Here is a 19575-nt window from a genome sequence, read left to right as displayed (position 1 = left end):
ACACCTGCTTTGTTCACTGACCCCGAAGTGCCAGGGAGCACTCGATACAATCTGCGGCTCGAAGAAAATAAGTAACAGTGTCAAATATGATGGACTAAACACTGGAAGAAGGGCTTAGTGCATTTTCTGAATACGAAGATTTAGTGGTAGGGATGGACTTGTAAGAGCCCTGGTGTTTAGCCGAAGATTGCGTTTTATGAGACTATAGAGTGGTGCGGGGCCCGGATTAAGTGCTCCTCTGTTTCCAATTGTTAAAAGCGGCGTTGGAATAAGGTATGGACGGTAAAAGCCTGCCTGTGAGGCTTTGAAGGACACAGGGAGAAGATCCCTTTTTAAGGGTTGAAGAACCCCTCTGGCCGGCCGAGGATTGTCTGGGACTATTTTTAGTAGAAGTGTTTTTTCTTTTTCTTCATTTTTGATATATTTTGGACGCTCTTGAAAATGTATCCCTTTGGCCGTCCCATCCCTGATGAGGAGCAGCCTTTTGCGGCTCCTCCGAGACCTGTACCTGATTCCCCCTGGTTGGCCCTTCCCCGAAAAGGAAAAATAGTGGTAATAATAATTGTCCTAATTGCTTTTATAGTGACTCTTGGAATATTGTTTTTCCTGGATAAAGCTTACCCCGTTCATGTGTTTGCACCCACACCCACTGCCATTCCTGAACATAATATGATTACTGTAGATTATGGTGAAAGAATGTTGAGAAAGGGTTACAAAGAAAATGTTTTTATTAAGACTTTGCACCATGCACATGCCACCACCAATTTGACAGATTGTTGGGTTTGTGGGCTCCTGCCTTCTGCTGCCTATAAGAAAGATAGATTTCTAGCACTCCCTTTGACGCCTGTGAATAGTTGTGTGGGGTGGTATACTCTCATAGGTCTTGTTAAATATTTCCAGCAGCCAGATTTCCTGACTCCTCGACTGCAGAATAGGGGGTGGACAATGACAATGCGAGTACGCCCTCTGCCTCCATCTTCCCTTGGACGAATATACACTGACGGACGTTTTGACCAGACCTTTATAGAGACGTGTGAGAAAAAGTTGGGCCGGTTTCTGATACCAAATGATACTGACAGAGTTAGGGAAAGTTTCCTGAAATTGAATGCTTCTCTGTCCTACAGACACCCCCCGAAGGGTAACAACAGTGCCAAGTCTCTGATACCCCTGGCTGTGGTAGGTCCTTCTCCATTTTTCTGTATAGAGGGAAGGGGTCCCATCAAAGTTGGTAATAGCTCCTGTAATGTCACTGCATCGATACGTTTGCCTCTCAGCCCCTCTTTGATTGCCCCACCCAGCATCTATTTCGTGTGTGGAGATAATGGATACTTATGGTTGCCCGAGGGTTGGGGTGGGGTGTGTTACCTAGCCTACATGATTCCTCCTGTATATGTAGCTCCTTCTGATTACCACAAAACTCATCGTCGATTCCCCAGTCCACAAGAGCAGCGGAAAAGGAGGGAGCTTCAGGTAGATGACGTTGACCAGACAGACACCTCGTACCAGCAATGGACTGACTTTTCGAAGGGCTTGTTACCTTTCTGGGGTCCGATATTTAATAGTAGAGCCATCCGACGACTGTCCAGGGTAATGGAGAAGGTAGTTCTTACTGAAGCTGACATTTCAACTAACATGTCCGTTGAGATTCAGGCTATGAGATTATTTACGATTCAAAATAGGATGGTGCTTGACGTCATCCTAGCAGATAGGGGCGGGGCCTGTCGCGTCATCGGGACATCTTGTTGCGTGTATATCCCTGACTCAGCTCCGACTGTTAACTTGGCAGTACAGAAATTACATAGATTAGCGACTGAACTGCATCAGGATAATGGAACATGGTCCTTACAGGGATGGCTCTGGGGTGCCTTTTCTTCCTGGGGTTGGAAAATATTGATGGGTTTGGTTGGAGTAGTGAGCGTAATATTGACTTGCTGCCTTTGTGTATATTGCCTCCCTCCATGTTGCTCAATGTGTGCTACTAATTTACGTCCGAAGAAGAAGTTACCAGGTCAATATACTACTTCTATGATTACTGAAATTCCTGCTGATGCAAGTTGGTTGATGTTTATTGCAGAGGATGTTCTAAAGATAATGATAAATGACAAGAAGTACTGTTCTGCCCCTAGAATGGATATGCCGGCACTACCTTTTGGCAAATAAATGTGGCCATAGTTAGCCAATGATGCTAAAAGGAGGGTCTGATAGAATTCACTTTTCGATGCCCCAATCATCCTTTCTCATCTAAGTAAGTTAGCATCATATGGCTAACTAATGAAGTTCGTATATGTACCTATGTTGAATTGTTTCATTTGCTACCTTATTATTCGAATGCATGTGTGAATATATTAGTTCCTTAGCTTAGCCTGGGTGCCGCCATTTTGTGTATTCCTCTGTGCCCGCGAGCCTCACTCGCTCATCTACCCCTCCCGCAGGAATAGAGAATTTCACTAAGACAGCAGTTTTCGTTTCTCGGCTTACTGTGGCCGAAACTAACAAGTCTCGTTATCAGTAATGTTCTCATGCCCCAGAGACGCTGAAGCCTAGCTCCATGGCCTTGAGTAAAGATAGCGATGTTTCTTTTGCAGGTGCAGATGCCTGCTGTATGATGGCATTGTTCACTGGTCTGGGTTTCGGTAATTTTCCAGAAGGGGCAGACCCTAAAAGAACTGTACTGCATTATAATGTATTGCTGTAATGCGGAGAGTCAGTCCTCTCGTTCGCACTCCTAGGAGTGAGGTCGGACAGGGCCCTCTCATATGAGTGTTGTTTGGCCTAATAAAGACTTTTGTTTATTCTTCTCCACTGTCCGGCTGACTTCCTATATAGTGACTATAGGTGAGTGGGGTAAGTCACTCGGGTGGATTTGAGCCACGCTTATCAGAATTGAAGAGTTATGAGAAGTCATGAAGAAGTGGTCAGGGAAGTCTTAGATAGAGTCTGATGAGTACTTCCATTCCATAATTGGGATCCTCATTGCGGCTTCATTAGTCATGTTTGTTGTGGGATGGTCAGAGGGAAGGTGATCAATGAAACAGAAATGAGTCTCTGTGACATAGCAACAGTCAAGCGTATTCTCATGTGTATAGGATGGAGTGAGTGTTTATTAGAGAGTGGTCAGATAGAAGTATGCCAAAGAGTGTGTGTTGTTGTTGATTCATTTCCAATAGAAGTTCCATGCCACCAAGTATCATATGGGGAAAGTCAGGATGGTGATGAATTGAGAATAGTATCATAGCATTTGAAGGATGAACAAATGGGTAGGGTAGTACAACAATGTGAGCACAAATTGAGTCAGTGAAAAATATGGGAGAAGATGGAGTGCCCATTAAGAAGAACCTCTGGGAACGTTCTATGTAAATTTTGCAGTCTCTGTATGCATCACAGTTCTCCTTTAAACAGGTGCAACACGTGCAAACAGGGCCAGTGCGCGCTAATCCACTCTCAAACTAGTGCATGCCCAAGGGGGAGCTGATGAGTGAATGACAGAGCGGCTGCTTTAACCAGGTGATCCGTATTTTACTGTGCATGGAGCAACTGACATCACTTCATAGAGGGACAAAGATGCCCCTACAGGTGGGGCGATGAGGGACTCCACCGCCTTCTTGAGGGAGTTATGGGTGTCCACAGGGGGCCCCTTTTCCCAACTCTAGATGGCTGCCCTCAGGGTCACACTGAGAGTGCACCACTTCCAGCGACGGCTCGTGGAGGGAGTTACGGTGGGGCAGGAGGGTGGGGAGGGGGAGGGGCAGGGTGGAGGTTGCTAAAAACCGGCATATGGATAATTGCAGGTGAGTAAACAATTTAATTAATAAAACGAATTTCGTAGTGCGCCTTGCATCGCAAAATGCAATGCAGTGCGAGCTACGAAATTCGTTTTATCAATTAAATTGTTTACTTACCTGCAATTATCCATATGCCGGTTTTTAGCAACCTCCGCCCTTCTTTCCGTCTAAAGCTTTGCCCAATTTATGTCCTTTGTTAATCTCCCTTTCTTTTACTTTTCTCCTTTTGCCCTTCTTGTAACTTTTATAACAGTTTTCATTCTCTACTTCTGGAGCTCGTCTGGCACTTGCAGCAGCTGAAGCTGGAGGCAGTGCTGACATATAGCTAGGCCCACCCTATAAACGGGTGCGAAGCAATTGTCCCGCATACTTTGCTCAGATGCTGGGAACATTGGATACAGGCTCACCCGGGGTAAAGTCGAATTAGCACGTGAAGTAGATCAGCAAGTTCTGTTTTTGTAGAAACGGTATGCTTTCCTTGGATCTGCAAATCTTGAAGCAGACCTGGTTGTCAAGAGGCTTCACGGAGCCCTATGTGCTACAAACGAGTAGCACATCATCTTTCAGGCTGGCTTTTTTTGGGCCTGGCAACGGTTCATCAATTTCTAATGAAAGGCAGGGAAAAGTACATACTACATACCTATGTTTTTTTATGGGCCTCCATAATCATGCAAAGCTGTTTTTTTTCTAACTTTCTGCGATTCCTACACATGCATATCATCTGAGACAGCACAGCAACTGACTGCAACTAAAGTTAAAGTCTGTTTAAACAACCATGGGCCAGATGTCGGTAATTCATATTTACTGACTCTTAAATACCGAATTTTACCGATTCGGTATTTAAGAGTCGGTAAATATGAAGGGGAGAGATGTAGGTAATTCGAATTTAAGAGTCAAGTCAAGTCATAAAATTTATATAGCGCACTACATACCCAGAGGGTTTCAAGGCGCTTAGGAAGGGGAGGAGGATTATTTGTCAAATATCCACGTTTTAAGCTGCTTTCTGAACGCTAGGTGATTCTGGGTGAGGCGAAGGTAAGCGGGGAGTGAGTTCCATGTTTTGGCAGCCAGGTAAGAGAAGGATCTGCCTCCCATGGTGGTCTTGTTGATGCGAGGTACAGTGGCGAAGGCTTGGCTGGAAGAGCGAAGTTGGCGGGAGGGGGTGTAGAAGGACAGTCGGGAGTTGAGGCAATCTGGTCCGATGTCGTAGAGTGATTTGTGTGCGTGGGTGAGCAGTCGGAAGGTAATCCTCTTATTGACGGGTAGCCAGTGGAGATCTTTAAGGTGACCAGAGATGTGTTCGTTGCGTGGGATGTCTAATATGAGCCTGGCCGAGGCGTTTTGGATTCGTTGTAGTTTCTTCTGGAGTTTAGCGGTGGTACCTGCGTAGAGGGTGTTTCCGTAGTCCAGTCGGCTCGTGACCAGAGCATGGGTGACTGTTTTCCTTGTTTCGGTGGGGATCCAGCGAAATGTTTTTCTGAGCATGCGAAGAATGTTAAAGCAGGAAGAGGATACGGCGCTGACTTGTCTGTTCATAGAGAGTGAAGAATCCAGGATGACGCCAAGGTTCCGTGCGTGGTCTGTCGGGATGGGTGCATTTCCGAGGGCTTCCGGCCACCAGGAGTTGTCCCATGCAGAGGGGGATTTACCTAAGATGAGGACTTCTGTTTTGTCTGAGTTCAGTTTCAGTCGGCTTTGTTTCATCCATTCGGCGACTTCTTTCATTCCTTCGTGAAGGTTAGTTTTGGCGGTGCTGGGGTCCTTGGTGAGAGATAGGATCAGTTGAGTGTCATCCGCGTAAGAGATGATGTTGAGGTTGTGTTGGCGGGCGATGGCCGCGAGGGGGCTCATGTATACGTTGAAGAGGGTGGGACTCGGTATTCGGTATTTACTGATTCGGTAAATACCAAATCGGTATTGCCCCTTGATTCCTATGGGCCATGAAGCCCATAGGAATCAATGGGCAATACCGATTCGGTAAATACCAAATCCTGCAAGGGTGCAGGGGGTGTCACTTTGACACCCTCTAGCACCCCAATTCCGGACATGTGTGCCATGTGGCACACAGACATGCCCTAAGAGCATGTCTGTGTGTCACATTGTACAGGTGTGCATGCACAGATGTGCATGCACACCAGAATTCAGTATTTTACCACCCAATTGGATTGGATTACCGATTCGGTATTTTACAGAATCGGTAAATTTACCGAATCGGTAAATTTACCGATTCTGTAAAATGATGGCCCCAACATGCCAAATCCTAAATACCCGTCGGTAACGGCCGAAATCATCTGTTACCGACCGGTATTTTCTGTCCTATATCTGGCCCCATGTTTATTGTAGTCTTTGACATTACACCTTCATCTAATACGACTGCACAAGATGGTGTAGAAGAGTGGGTGGGAAAGAGTGAGGAATATTAGAGTTCCTTTAATAGACTGTTACTTCAAAGGAAAGATATTTTTTGGAGTACTTCATAAATCACTTTATACCACAGAAAACATAACATTAACATTTAAATCCAATCATATTAGAGGGACTCGAGCAGAGGACGGGGTGTTCTTGCCACATATCTGCTCTGACTGTAGTGAAGAGACATTTCAATGCAGTCAATCGCCACACCAGTGATGGGTGATGATTGACTGCACTATGCAAGTGTGACAAGGAATTCAGAGCTATAGGGAGGAGCATAACTTAACATTAAGCCTGGGTGAAATTTTAATTAGGCCGAAGTAATTGAAATAATTTCAGAATCAATGCATTACTCTTACTGTTACTTACTCTGCGAAAGTACCAAGATTATGCAATTACACATGCTTGAGTAATTATGAATAATATTCGGCAATAATCTTGCTTCAGGAGCACAGGAACAACAAACTAAGAGAGAGCGAGTGAGTGTTGCATACTGCTGTTCAACTTCCTGTAGCATTTAGTCTGTGCTTAATTTGAGCAGGTGGTTTCTGAAGCTTGGCACACACATTTAATTGTTAACACTGACACTTATGACAGCTGCCACATGATGGCGCTCTTTCTGTTCTTCAGAGATCAGCAGAACAACAGTTATTTTTTCAATTCAATATACAATAAAAGCGACTAATGTCTGCTGCCCAAGCCATTGTTACATATTTTGGGGCCTCAAATAGTCTGAATTATCACACTTACATACAATTACTGTCATTGGCAGTGCTGGCACAGACAGCGGATGGAGCAAACTGCAGTGGCCTCCTGGTGAGGATCCTGACACCCACTTGTTTTTTAAACAAATTAAGCACTGCATTTAGTACTCTTTTCTTAGTACAAAATGTATCCTCTGGCCCCTTTTGGACCCGAGGGTACATTCATACTAAGAAAATAGCACTAAATAATAGATTACGCTTATCCCACAATTGCAAGTAATTTTGCAGTGAATACGAGTAATTACACTAGAGAGAATTACAGCAGTTTCACCCACCTCTACTTGATATTGCATAATCTTTTTAAAAACTTGGTTGTTCTTGTGCCTTTGGGGGTTGTGAAATAAGACATGGTTCTAACTACCATTTTTAGATCTCCCATAATACAACATATGGACAGTCGCTTGAGAGATATTTTTGTTTTCTATACAGTGGGCTTAGAGGCCGCCTATTACTTTCCATTGATGGCCAAATCATAGTGTGTTTTTTTCCGTCACCATACATCCTTTTTGCCACACCACGCACCCTCACTCCATATTATTTGGTGCCCCACGAGCTGTACTAAATAATGCTGGCAGTGCTAGCATAGTCATAGTGCTTGCAATTGTTTTTATTACTTCCAGCTTTGCTGCACAGCAGCCATACTACAGTACAACATGGGCCAACAAAATTGACAAAGCCAATAACTCTCTCGTAGGCAAGATCTATCCACTTTGCCAATGCTTGTTTGATTATTGAAAGAGGCAGTGGTCAGGACCATATCACTGATCAGAGAAGACTCATGTGAAGCCATCTATTATCAATTTTATAAAGTATTTGGAGAACCAGAACGTTTCTTGGCACTTGCAATGGTAGAGTAATTCATGCTGCGTACGGGAAGAAATAATGGTGGAGTTACAGGATGGAAGGCATCAGATACTGATTGTTTCTTACTGTGGAAAATACGCAAGTTTACAACTGAAAGCATGTTTTAAGCACTACAAGTCCTTGGATATAGGTACCGAGGCACAGCGCTCTCAATAGAATAGGCCAAACTGTAAATTAGGACCAGGGCATTCCAAATCGAACAACACTTTGCTGCACTCTCTTCTGTTCCCTTGGCATATAATCAAATATTCACAGTGCCTTGGTAAATGGATCGTCTCAAGTCTTTCACTCCAAAGGACTCCCTGCGATACAGGCAATTTGATGTGGCAACAAAATCTCAAACAATAAATACATTTATAGTACGGTTCCTTATTCCTGGACCTGCACCTCGCCTCTTCCGTCACGTGGGCCATAAGATGTACTCCATCTCAAATAACTAAGTGACTTTTTTTTTTAATACAGCAATATTAACACTCACAGCCTCTCAAGCTCCTTCATGTCGTCAAACACTCCGCGCTCCACAGTGTTGATCTGGTTTTCCATAAGCTGCCTGCAGAAAAGAATCACAGAATAGTTGTTTCAGAGAGAGTCATGACACGAATTCAATATGCAACATGTAATATGTAAATCACTCAAAAGCAACATGGCTGCCAACGTTCATAGAGACAAATGGGGACTTGGAGCAAATTGAATGTGATGGGCAAAGTGGCCTTGCTTTTTATACAACACATTAACTACCATAAAAGTTATGCCACCCTCCTGATCTGTTGTTGACAGCGCCAGGAGACTCCGTTAGGAGTGACATTTCCCGCTTTATACATTTTTTTTCCATATCATAAAACAGAAATTCAGAGCGAAGAGAAGGAGCAAAGATAATATGACCATAAACTCATATATAAACCTTTACAGCCGTTGATGCAGGAAATTATTGCCGCCTTACTCAAAGTGATATTTTGTGCTTTCTCCTACCCAACATGAGCCCAGGATCAAATTGCTACTTGGAGCAACCTAGTAATTATAGTGGTGCCAAGCCACGTTGCCCTATGCTTTCTGTGATAAGCAAAGGGCAAGCAAGAGACTCAACATAAAATTGTTAGATATTTCGAAATATTTTTGAGTTTGTGGAGCTCAGAGGAAGGAGCATCCTGCTACATGTCTGCCTGTTAACCCACATTACAGATAAGCTTCAGCTGGACCACTGCAGTGAAGGGTCAGTAGGGAAAAATAAGGCAGGAGGTGGGAGACAGCATGTTCGCTATTGGCTTCTTAGTCAAAGAGAGGAGAGAAGTAAATGTTGAAATGTTTGAGGTTGGGAAAAAGGATATTTCAAAGAGCAACTAAGTAACATAATGGACATCTTGTCGTCGGGTGCACTGACATTGGTATCAGATGTTGTAAGTAATTGGATTACTATTGACTTCAATAAATAATCACAACTTTTGTCAAATTGAATCCTTAACGTTTATACCTGAGCTCAACCCCCTGATAGCTATGGTACAAAGCAGACAGGCTTAACTTAGAGCACTGTGTAAAGTATTTATGAAGTACAAAAATAGTACTAAAGTCAACATGCAAAACAATACAAATCCGAACAGAATTAGAAAAACAGAGTAAATATTAATAAACAAAATGACATCAAATGACAAGAGTCCAATAAGGGAAAATGGAGATATCAATTTTAAAAGTTTTTAGTACAAAAATGCACCAAAAACCACAAAGTACTTTAGGCGAGTTTGCACATGTTAAAAAGAGCTAATCATATTTTCAGAATAATAGGGCATGTGAGCCTTTTTCTCTGTCTCTCCCTCTCTATGATTGTGTGGTTTTCTATTTCAGGAAAATCCTTGAAAAGGAAGTCCCAACTGTGGTGTCTGTTCAAGCATTAAATGTAATATTTATGTTCTCTTGATTAAGCAATGCTCAGGATTTTCTTTAGTTTGTAACATCCCAAGGTTCCTGCCGATTTTCGAGTGTATGTCATTCATTAGACAAACAAACCATTATAGTGCTGTGCTACATAAAATGACAATTTGTTTCCCTAATTAGTTATGCATAACCTAACCAATTAGAGGCATTAGTAAGTAGGTGTCTCCAGAAGTGTTTTGTTTACCAGAATATTGATTGGTTTATGTTTTTGCAACATTGCTAGTTCAAACCTGTTATGTCACATCATACCAGGAAATGTGTGTGATTTCTTTACCTTGAAACATTATCAAAGCCGTGTTAGTTTGGAGATGAGTCAGAGCTTTCCTGGCTTTTAGCAGAGTAGACTATACACTAGTCTGTTTATTGATTTATATTTGTAAACTTTTGAAATTTCTCTATGGGTTTCCTATGAAAGGATACTCCATGTCAGTCTGTTATTTGATTTATACTTAGACTATCATTGGCTTTCACACTTTACTGATTCTATGTCACTCTGTTAATTTGTACTAAGGGGCCTATTAGGATGGCGGACGGACCAGTGTCCGTCCGCCACCCCCGAGGTGGAGGGACCGTCCGCAGGGGCAGCGGCGTTCCCTCTGGGCGAATTAGGATGTGACTGCCACCATGGCGGTCACATCCCGTATATTTTACATTGCGGCGGGTGCTGCTTTAAGCAGCACCCGCCGCAATGTTAAATATGCATGTGTAGCCTTGGCATGCACTACTTGGCAGGCACTGCGTGGTGCCTGCCACCCTGTGCATGCCAAAGCAGGGTGGTACCATAGGTACCCCCCATGTGCACCCCCCACCCCGAACACCCTGGGGGCTCGCATCTGGCCCCCAAACACGAAGAACGACATGCTTTTCCACAGCGGAAAAGCCGCCGCCGAAAAGCATGTTTTCTGCCCCATCCTAATATGGCTGGCGGTGTCTGATAGACACCGTCACCATATAAGAGCTTTTCCGTCACGGTCCGAAAGCGACCACGGCGGTAAAGCCGCGGACGGTCTTCCCGACCGCCGCTGACCCCCCAGCCATCCTAATGTGGCAGGGGGTCTTTGAAGGCACTGCAGCGGTGAATCCGCATCCTCCGGGCCGGCGGTGGCTTCCGCCGGCCCAGAGGATGCGGATTCACCGCAATTCTAATCGCTCCCTTAGTCTTTCCTTGAGTTGCAATTGAGGCATACCTTATGTTAGCCCTCTTGCAGAATTATACCTTGATTATTTGGAGTATGCTAATTCGTAAGTGACTAACTAATTACTTTTTGTTTTATGAAATGATTTTATTTATGAATAATCCAATGAGGTTTTAACATGGAATCTTGTCATATGCAGGTTTGTTTATTAGCCTTTGTCTAAGTCTAATGAACACTCAGACAGTCACGATGTTGTTCATCAACCCAATTATTTTTTTTAGGGTATTGACAGAGCCAATGATAATCAATGAACATGGTAGACCAGGACCTACACATGATTTAAGGCCAACTATAATGACACATGTTTCGGACGCAGCAACAAGGTTTGGCCTGGTCAAAGATTTTACCTTTTGACTTGGGGCCTGATTTTTATTTTAGCGGACGGGTTACTCCATCACAACGGTGACAGATATCCCACCTGCCAAATTATAAATTCCATTATATCATATGGGATCTAAATTTAGACGCCTGGGATATCCATCAAGGTTGTGAAGGAGTAACTCATCTGCTGAAATATAAATCAAGCCTAAGTCTTTTATGTCCCAACCACACACAAGAGTGCACATCTACGGCCCCCAGGCCCTCAGGGGAGATACTTAGAAACTCCCAGGGTGTTACACAGAGGCCAACAGTAGGATTCAATCCAAGTCCAACTGCCACTGGTCATACTTCCAGGAAAAAGCTTATTGCAGCTTGTTGTCTCCCTGTAGCCACACAGGAGAGCAGCCAACTGACCTTTGGAGTCCACTTCTTTTTCCTGCAATACGAGGGATCAGATCCAGTCTTTCAGGGCAATTCTTGGGTCACAAACAGCAGATCAGTCCTCTTCTGGTCTTCTGGAGGTATAGCAAGTGTTTTGAAGTGCTTGCCTGAAGATTCTGGTCATATGCCTGGCACTAGCTAGTCGGTTATGGTAATGACTTTTGGATCCTCGCTATCCAATGGAATAAAAGTTCCCAGGCCATGGCCTTCCTACTTTTGCAGTAGTTCCATTTGCTTTACTGCAAACAGGCCTAAAATGCCATTTGTCAGGGCATTTTCAAAGTAGAGAAAGTCTTTGGCCCTATTAAACTTGGTCTCAGAGTCTGGGGATGTGAGTGGGCAGTGCATTTTGACAATCATACTGTCCTCCTCTATCTAACACTAAAATCCAGTTTGAAGCAGGCATTGTACCTACAACAACCCCAGAGACAGAAATCTGGTAGGACAAAAACAGAGTCGTTCAGCAACCATTAAGCGGATCATATTCTGTTGAGCATAGAGGAGTCATCTCTGCCCATTCAGGTCAACCTATTGTTTGCTTCCATGGGCAATTTCACACCTCATTCACAACTATTTGAGGCTGAGCATACACAAATGCATATTTTCTTCCATGAAGATTAGGCAGGAAAAATGTGACTTTTTAGGAGTTACTTTCCTTAATATTAATTAACAATCCAACCTTAATATTGAACTGGATTCTTAATAAAAATTGAAACAATTTCTTTAACTATTTTTCTAGATGCCCCAAATCCCAATATTCAATATTAGTATTTAATGTCACTTCCAGTGTTTCTTCATGTGCCAGCTAGCCTTCCTACAGCGAAAATAACTTTTGAGTGCTAATCATTGTAAGGACATGTTAGCTTTACATGCCAACATGTCCTATTTTTAAATACCATGCACCCTATCTTGTGGGCTGAAAGCGTACATAGAGGTGACTTAATAATGTTTAAAAGGGAGTTATTTACCTATCAAAAATGTGGTTATTTTAACAGGTTACACTGCAGGTTTAAACTACAGCAATCAGGCTACAAATGATAGGAGTGAGAACTTCTTTGTACTGCCACTGTATTGGATGGCAATAGAGGTACTGCAGTCCTCAAGTGTTATTTAACTTCCAGGACCTACTTGCACTTTATACACCATATACTAGGTACTTAGAGGCAAGTTAAATGCGTCAATGAGGATAAGCCTATTTAACGATGTTTAAAAGGGGACTGCAGGCGGTTTACTACTGGTTAGCATGAGTAAAGTGCATAGAGTTCTAAACCCATCAAAATATAGCATCCAGCAAAGGCGGAAAATCTTGGTTGGGAATGCAGAAAAGGAAGATTTCCTACGGATGCCTAGATATAATTTCACATATGCAGCAAATGCGAAGGACACGAGGCCTGACAATTTTTAGAAAAGGGGTGCTGAAATCTTAATTTGATATCACAAAATAGAATAAAGTATAAGCTGAAGCACCTTCTATACCCTTATTATAGGCTCTGTGGCCAAGACTAAACATTCTTTATTCCAGTTACTCATTGTCATGATGTTAATGAAAATCAAGATACAAAGGCCTCAAAATCCACATAAATCATCATGTACTTAGAAATGGGATTCTCTCAGAATCTTTGCAGATAAAGGGGCTGGCATACAGGAAGAGATGTGATTTTTCATTCAACATTTTTTCAAGTGCGGTAGATAAGTGCTTATTCATCTAGTTCCAAGGTTCACACTTTAGCCACATTTCTACACCTTCTTGACTGAGAATACTGCAACCAAAGTTTAATAGATGGCTCTAAACGTGCAGAAGATGGAGGCGTGAATTTATGTGTAAAAAGGAGCATATGCTGCTGTGTAAAAAGGAGGTTATGCATTGGCTGCGATGCTTGTGAGCTGTGTGTATGTATATATTCACTGTTATAGATCCATTTTGGACATCTAGTCATATTACAGTCAATACTTAACTTTCTGTTGTTTGTTATTGTGTAATAGGTTTGCGTGGACATGTTCTACTATTGGGGCTTTTTTGTTAATATAGGAATAGCACAAAACGTGGAGCTAGGTTATTTATTACAAGATTTATGATGAAATGATGGAATATTTCGTTGCAGCTTTGTATTCCAGTGATATGTAGTAATGTTGCTCTGCACTAATTCTGACTTTGAGATGGAGCACATAATGTCTGCAGCTCATTTACTTAGAAGATCGCACACTCTTGTTGTGCGGAAATGCATTATTATTTTCACATATTAAACAACTATCATGGTTTATTCTCTCTGACCATGACAAACCGCTCTAAAACCTAGCCTGCTAAATAGTCCACACCTCATTAGAATCACGAGCTTAACCTGAAAACCCTGCTCTGCAACTGGGCTGCAGAACTAACTTTGAACAATGTAACATCAAGAATAAACTTCCCTATACAGTCCTAAAAATCATACCACACGTCCAGTCCTAAACTGAAAAACATCAACACTAACTGACCCAAATGCATGGACAATGGCGTACCTTGAACAACACATAAACATCCTTTACAACACACAAACATACTGTGTTAAATCTCAGCAGCGGCCGCCAACATTAAAATATGGTGTGAAGCGATGCCAAAAAAACCTCAACATATTTGTTGCGTTTGCTGGCACACAGGGTCTCCTTGCGGTCTCTCTGCGCTCCTCGGTGGTGACTAGGGTGGGAAAGGGAAGGACTTTCTCCCTTGTGGAAATAAAACTGGGCAGCTGCAGCTCCAGGATTGGTTGGAGCAGGCTAACCCAGCGCTCATTTTAAGGCTGGGGACCTGGGGCTGCAATCCCTCGGCTGTTTCTCAGCCCTGGAATTGCTAGCTCCGGTGTGCACATGTCAGATTGGCCGGCTCTAGACAGTGCGCATGTCAGACAATCTGACATGCGCACTGGCAGGGGGCTGAAGTAATAGTGCAATTGTACTAATCATCCCGGCCCCTGACCTCACGCTGTGCCAGCGTGAGTCTGCGACACATTATATTAAATGGTATTTATTACCGTTTTATTAATGTGTGAGCCTGCTGCGCTCGCAGAAGGTGGGACAATGTTTCTCCGCCATAATGGCCGCCCCTGTCAACTCTACATACACTTAGCCGCCCCTGTCAACTCTACGTACACTTAGCCGCCCCTGTCAACTCTACGTACACTTAGGCGTTGGTTCCTCACATAATCCAAATACCTGAAAGGACAAAGTCAACAAACAGGAGATAGGAAAAGGGATGTCAGCACAAGCTGAAAAATAAAAATGGTAGCAGCCAAATGAAAAACGTTCTCAAGAGCCCCAATAATAGGCACATTAATGACGTTTCCCATCTCCCAAACTGTTTTCAAAGAACAAGAGGCCTGAGGTGCAAATCTATTTTGCAGGAGAAAATCCTGCAATTTGAAAATTCACAGGGTCTGCACAACAAAATAGCTTTTTGTTATATGTTAACCCCGTTTTGACATTCAGGAACAGATTACCAAATCACAAAATGGGTTTAGAAACCCATAAAGGTCACTATTTGAAATGAGCATGTTTAGGGCATCCTGGGCAAATAGCGGTTGTTTTAGGTACGTATCAATGTTCTGCAACCGATATCCGGAAATAATAACAAAAAGCACTGGAATATTCTTTGGTTTCATGATCTCTTCTCTGACCCTCCACTGTTTTCATATAAAAGGGGCCATAAGCTAGGTGATCACCTGGTGCATACTATGACATGGACCCCCAGGGAAATATCCAAGTACCAATCTGTCATGGAGATTTGTGTTTACCCCCGTATTAGGCCATTTTAAATGCCAGTACTGCTTAATATTCTCCCAAACCCTTAACACAAAAGCATTCAAACATGGCACAATTACTTATCCTTCGAAGCATTTGAACAACTGCAGATCCACCAAAGTGATATATACTATCTGGTTCCCATGCAGCCTTTTGTACACCGGGCAAGCAACTCAAATGATTAAGGCCCACATTATCCAACACAAGAGCTGTAAGTTATCGAGCAGCCACAGCTTCCCATAAGAGATGCCAGCATTTTGCATTTACTCACTCAATGTGAACGCTGTTGAATTTTCAGACGTCAAAGCTCCACGAACACGAACCACTGACGTGTATAGAACAAGCATTTGCAATGCAATAGGTCTCGCATTCGGAAAGTTTGAGCTATTGGTATTGTAAATGACAAATTTTGTATTTATGTGTTGGTATTGAAAATAGCTAGATTAATAGCTCTGTCATTTACAATGCCAATAGTTTTAGCTTTCGCAAATGTGACACCTATAGCATTTGTAATGCAATATGTGTTGTAGTTACGTGACTTAGATGTATTGATATTACAAATAACAATGGCTTTTATTTTTTTTAATAATTAATACTTAAATAAAAGTTACTGTAATTTATAATGGCAATAGCTTAAACTTTTGTAAATAACTTTTGTGAAGATTATGTTCAGTGGATTTTATTGTGACGAAAATCCAAGAACAGAAGTGAAATATTAACATCTTTTTGTGACATTTGTAATAAAGCTTGAAACATTGAGAGAACATATTTCAACCAGTTGTTGTTGAATGGTTGCACAGATTGATGCTGTGGAGGCGCTGAGTGATGTTGTGGTGGCGAAGAGTGATTCTGTGGCGTTCAGTATTGCTTTTGTAGCTTATAATGAACTTGCGGTTCCCCTGAGTGATGCTGTGGTGGTGCGATAGATAGAGTGAGTGCGATAGATAGATAGAGAGAGGGCCATAGATAGATAGAGGGAAGGCAATAGATAAAGGGAGGGAGGGCAATAGATAGAGGGAGGGAGGGCGATAGAGGGAGGGCGATAGATAGATAGATAGAGGGAGGGCGATAGATAGAGTGAGGGAAGGTGATAGATAGAGTGAGGGCGATAGATAGATAGATAGACAGATAGATAGAGTGAGGGCGATAGATAGATATTTTATTTATTTATAAAGTTTTATATAGCAGGAACTGGGCGATGGATAGAGTGAGGGCGATAGATAGATAGATAGAGTGAGGGCGATAGATAGAGTGAGGGCGATAGATAGATAGAGTGAGGGCGATAGATAGATAGAGTGAGTGAGATAGATAGATAGATAGATAGATAGATAGATAGATAGATAGATAGATAGATAGATAGATAGATAGATAGATAGAGTGAGGGCGATAGATAGATAGATAGATAGATAGATAGATAGATAGATAGATAGATAGATAGATAGATAGATAGATAGATAGATAGATAGAGTGAGGGCGATAGATAGATAGAAAGAGTGAGGGCGATAGATAGATAGATAGAGGGCGATAGATAGATAGATAGATGGATAGATAGATAGATAGATAGATGGATAGATAGATAGATAGATAGATAGATAGATAGATAGATAGATAGATAGATAGATAGATAGATAGATAGATAGATAGATAGAGTGAGGGCGATAGATAGATAGAGTGAGGGAGATAGATAGATAGATAGATAGATAGATAGATAGATAGATAGATAGATAGATAGATAGATAGATAGATAGATAGATAGATAGATAGATAGATAGATAGAGTGAGGGAGATAGATAGATAGATAGATAGATAGATAGATAGATAGATAGATAGATAGATAGATAGATAGATAGATAGAGTGAGGGAGATAGATAGATAGATAGATACATAGATAGATAGATAGATAGATAGATAGATAGATAGATAGATAGATAGATAGAGTGAGGGAGATAGATAGATAGATAGATAGATAGATAGATAGATAGATAGATAGATAGATAGATAGATAGATAGATAGAGTGAGGGCGATAGATAGATAGAGGTGTAGAGCGAGAGGTAGAGAGAGGGGTGTAGAGAGAGAGGGGTGTGTAGAGAGAGAGGTGTAGAGAGAGAGAGGGGTGTAGAGAGAGGGTTGTAGAGAGAGAGGGGTGTAGAGAGAGTAGGGTGTAGAGAGAGGGGTGTAGAGAGAGTGGGGTGCACAGAGAGTGGGGTGCAGATAAAGTGGGGTGCAGAGAGAGTGGGGTGCAGAGAGAGTGGGGTGTAGAGAGAGGGATGTAGAGAGAGGGGTGCAGGGAGAGGGGTGCAGAGAGAGGGGTGCAGAGAGGGGGGGTTCACAGAGAGAGGGGGTGTAGAGAGAGGGGTGTAGAGAGAGAGGGGTGTAGAGAGAAAGGGGTGTAGAGAAAGGGGTGTAGAGAGAGAGGGGTGTAGAGAGAAAGGGGTGTAGAGAGGGGGGCTGAGAGAGAGGGGTGTAGAGAGAGAGGGTTGTAGAGAGAGAGGGGTGTAGGGAGAGAGAGGGGTGTAGAGAGAGAGGGGTGTAGAGAGAGAGGGGTGTAGAGAGAGAGAGGGTGTACAGAGAGAGAGGGGTGTAGAGAGAGAGGGGTGTAGAGAGAGAGAGAGGGTGTAGAGAGAGGGTGTAGAGAGAGGGTTGTAGAGAGCCAGGCCCCTGGGGTCAATTTGACACTAAGAAGGGTGCTAACGGTGGGTCAGGGGGTGGGGGGGCATTCAAAGGTTATGGAGCAGACACAAGGGAACAAATCTCATACCAAATCTCATACAGTGGGTCCTGTGGGTCAATGTGACACTAAGAAGGGTGCTAACGGTGGGCCCTGGGGGTCAATGACACACTAAGGAGGTTGCTAACAGTGGGTCATGGGGGGGGGGTATTCAAAGGATAGAAGCAGACATCTTTATAAAAGCGATACAAATAGCACGTATCACTGGTGTCAATTTATTTAAATCAAGATAAGGAAAACTGACAAGTGTGTAATATGTCCCGTGTTCAGTTTGCACACCTAATCATTAACAATAATAATATGTGTAGTGCTTGCTCTCAAAAGACTGGTAGTAGTAGCGGTCACCGTTGCCCAAACTAATGGTACTTCTTTTATAGGCTTGAGGGAGATGAAAGGCAGAGCAAGAGTAGGGAGGATACATATGAACCCAAGACGTGCCGGTTGCACATTGATTTCAGTAGTGAGCTCTGAACTCGCTGAGCTAGATTCTGAGCCATTGGGCTTCCCTGCTCCATCATTTGAAGTGAGTTGTCCTGGATGGTTGCCATGTTATGTGCGTATGAGTAGATTTGCACCGCCTGTAACTACTGCATGAAAAGGGATGCTGCTCATCCCTTTCAAGCTGCTTGCGCTTGTTTTAAACACTTTACGTTCGTATGAGCTGATTTGCACTGTCCGTACCTTTTTTCCGCCCTATAAATGAAAAAAGCAGGTATGACATTAAGTGTCCTAGCGCATATACAGACAAACATGCAGAAATAATGAGTGCGTGCAATAATAGCACATTAAAGGTAAACGGTTGGCTTTGCCGACAAAGAGAAGCTCTGTCACGCTGGTCGCATCCCAACTCCCAGTTGCTGGCGAGTTAAGAGGCGAAGGGGAGGAGGAGGGCATTGACTAATGGCAGCAACGGGTGAGAAAACAGTGGAAATGATAAGGGGACGGGGGGATGAATGCCTGACGGGTGTGAGGGGACATGGAGAGATATGCCAGACGGGTGCGAGGGAAGCAGCCAACAGCGAAGAGAAAGAGACGTGCAGCAATAAGCTCTCTGACACCTTCGGGTAAAGTCCGAGCTATATAAAAACGCATAAAATAAATAAATAAAAGGAAGGTAGTGAGTGTAAGAGGGAGTCTTGTGACAGATGTTGCGAGCCTTAAAAAGCTGAATTGATATGGGTAAGCAAAGATTTGAGTGAAAACGTATTCAAGCGTATTTGCGGGAGGGAATGGCATAACTAGCTCTCGGCATTGCAGTGGCAGGAGGGGCGGGGGAGCTGCAGCCTTTGAATTCTGATGCCTAGGCACAGACAAATGGTGGTGCGTGATATGCACACGGGGGGGCGGGGGAGCGGCAGCCTTTGAT

General features: G+C 43.1%; 1 protein-coding gene across 1 annotated transcript in view; it reads right to left on the bottom strand.

Moving 5' to 3' along the window:
* The window catches only part of SLIT1 (slit guidance ligand 1), an 842620-nt gene that overhangs the window by 671962 nt on the left and 151083 nt on the right, over positions 1–19575 (bottom strand). The window contains exon 3 of the mRNA XM_086922632.1: positions 8301–8372. Coding sequence (XP_086778758.1) covers positions 8301–8372 — 72 coding nt within the window. The remainder of the gene's footprint in view (positions 1–8300; positions 8373–19575) is intronic.

Source organism: Lissotriton vulgaris, chromosome 5 (genome assembly GCF_964263255.1).
Source record: "Lissotriton vulgaris chromosome 5, aLisVul1.2, whole genome shotgun sequence".
NCBI classification, from domain to species: domain Eukaryota; kingdom Metazoa; phylum Chordata; class Amphibia; order Caudata; family Salamandridae; genus Lissotriton; species Lissotriton vulgaris.
Note: the sequence above shows the minus strand (reverse complement) of the source record. Positions and strands in the feature narration are given on the sequence as shown.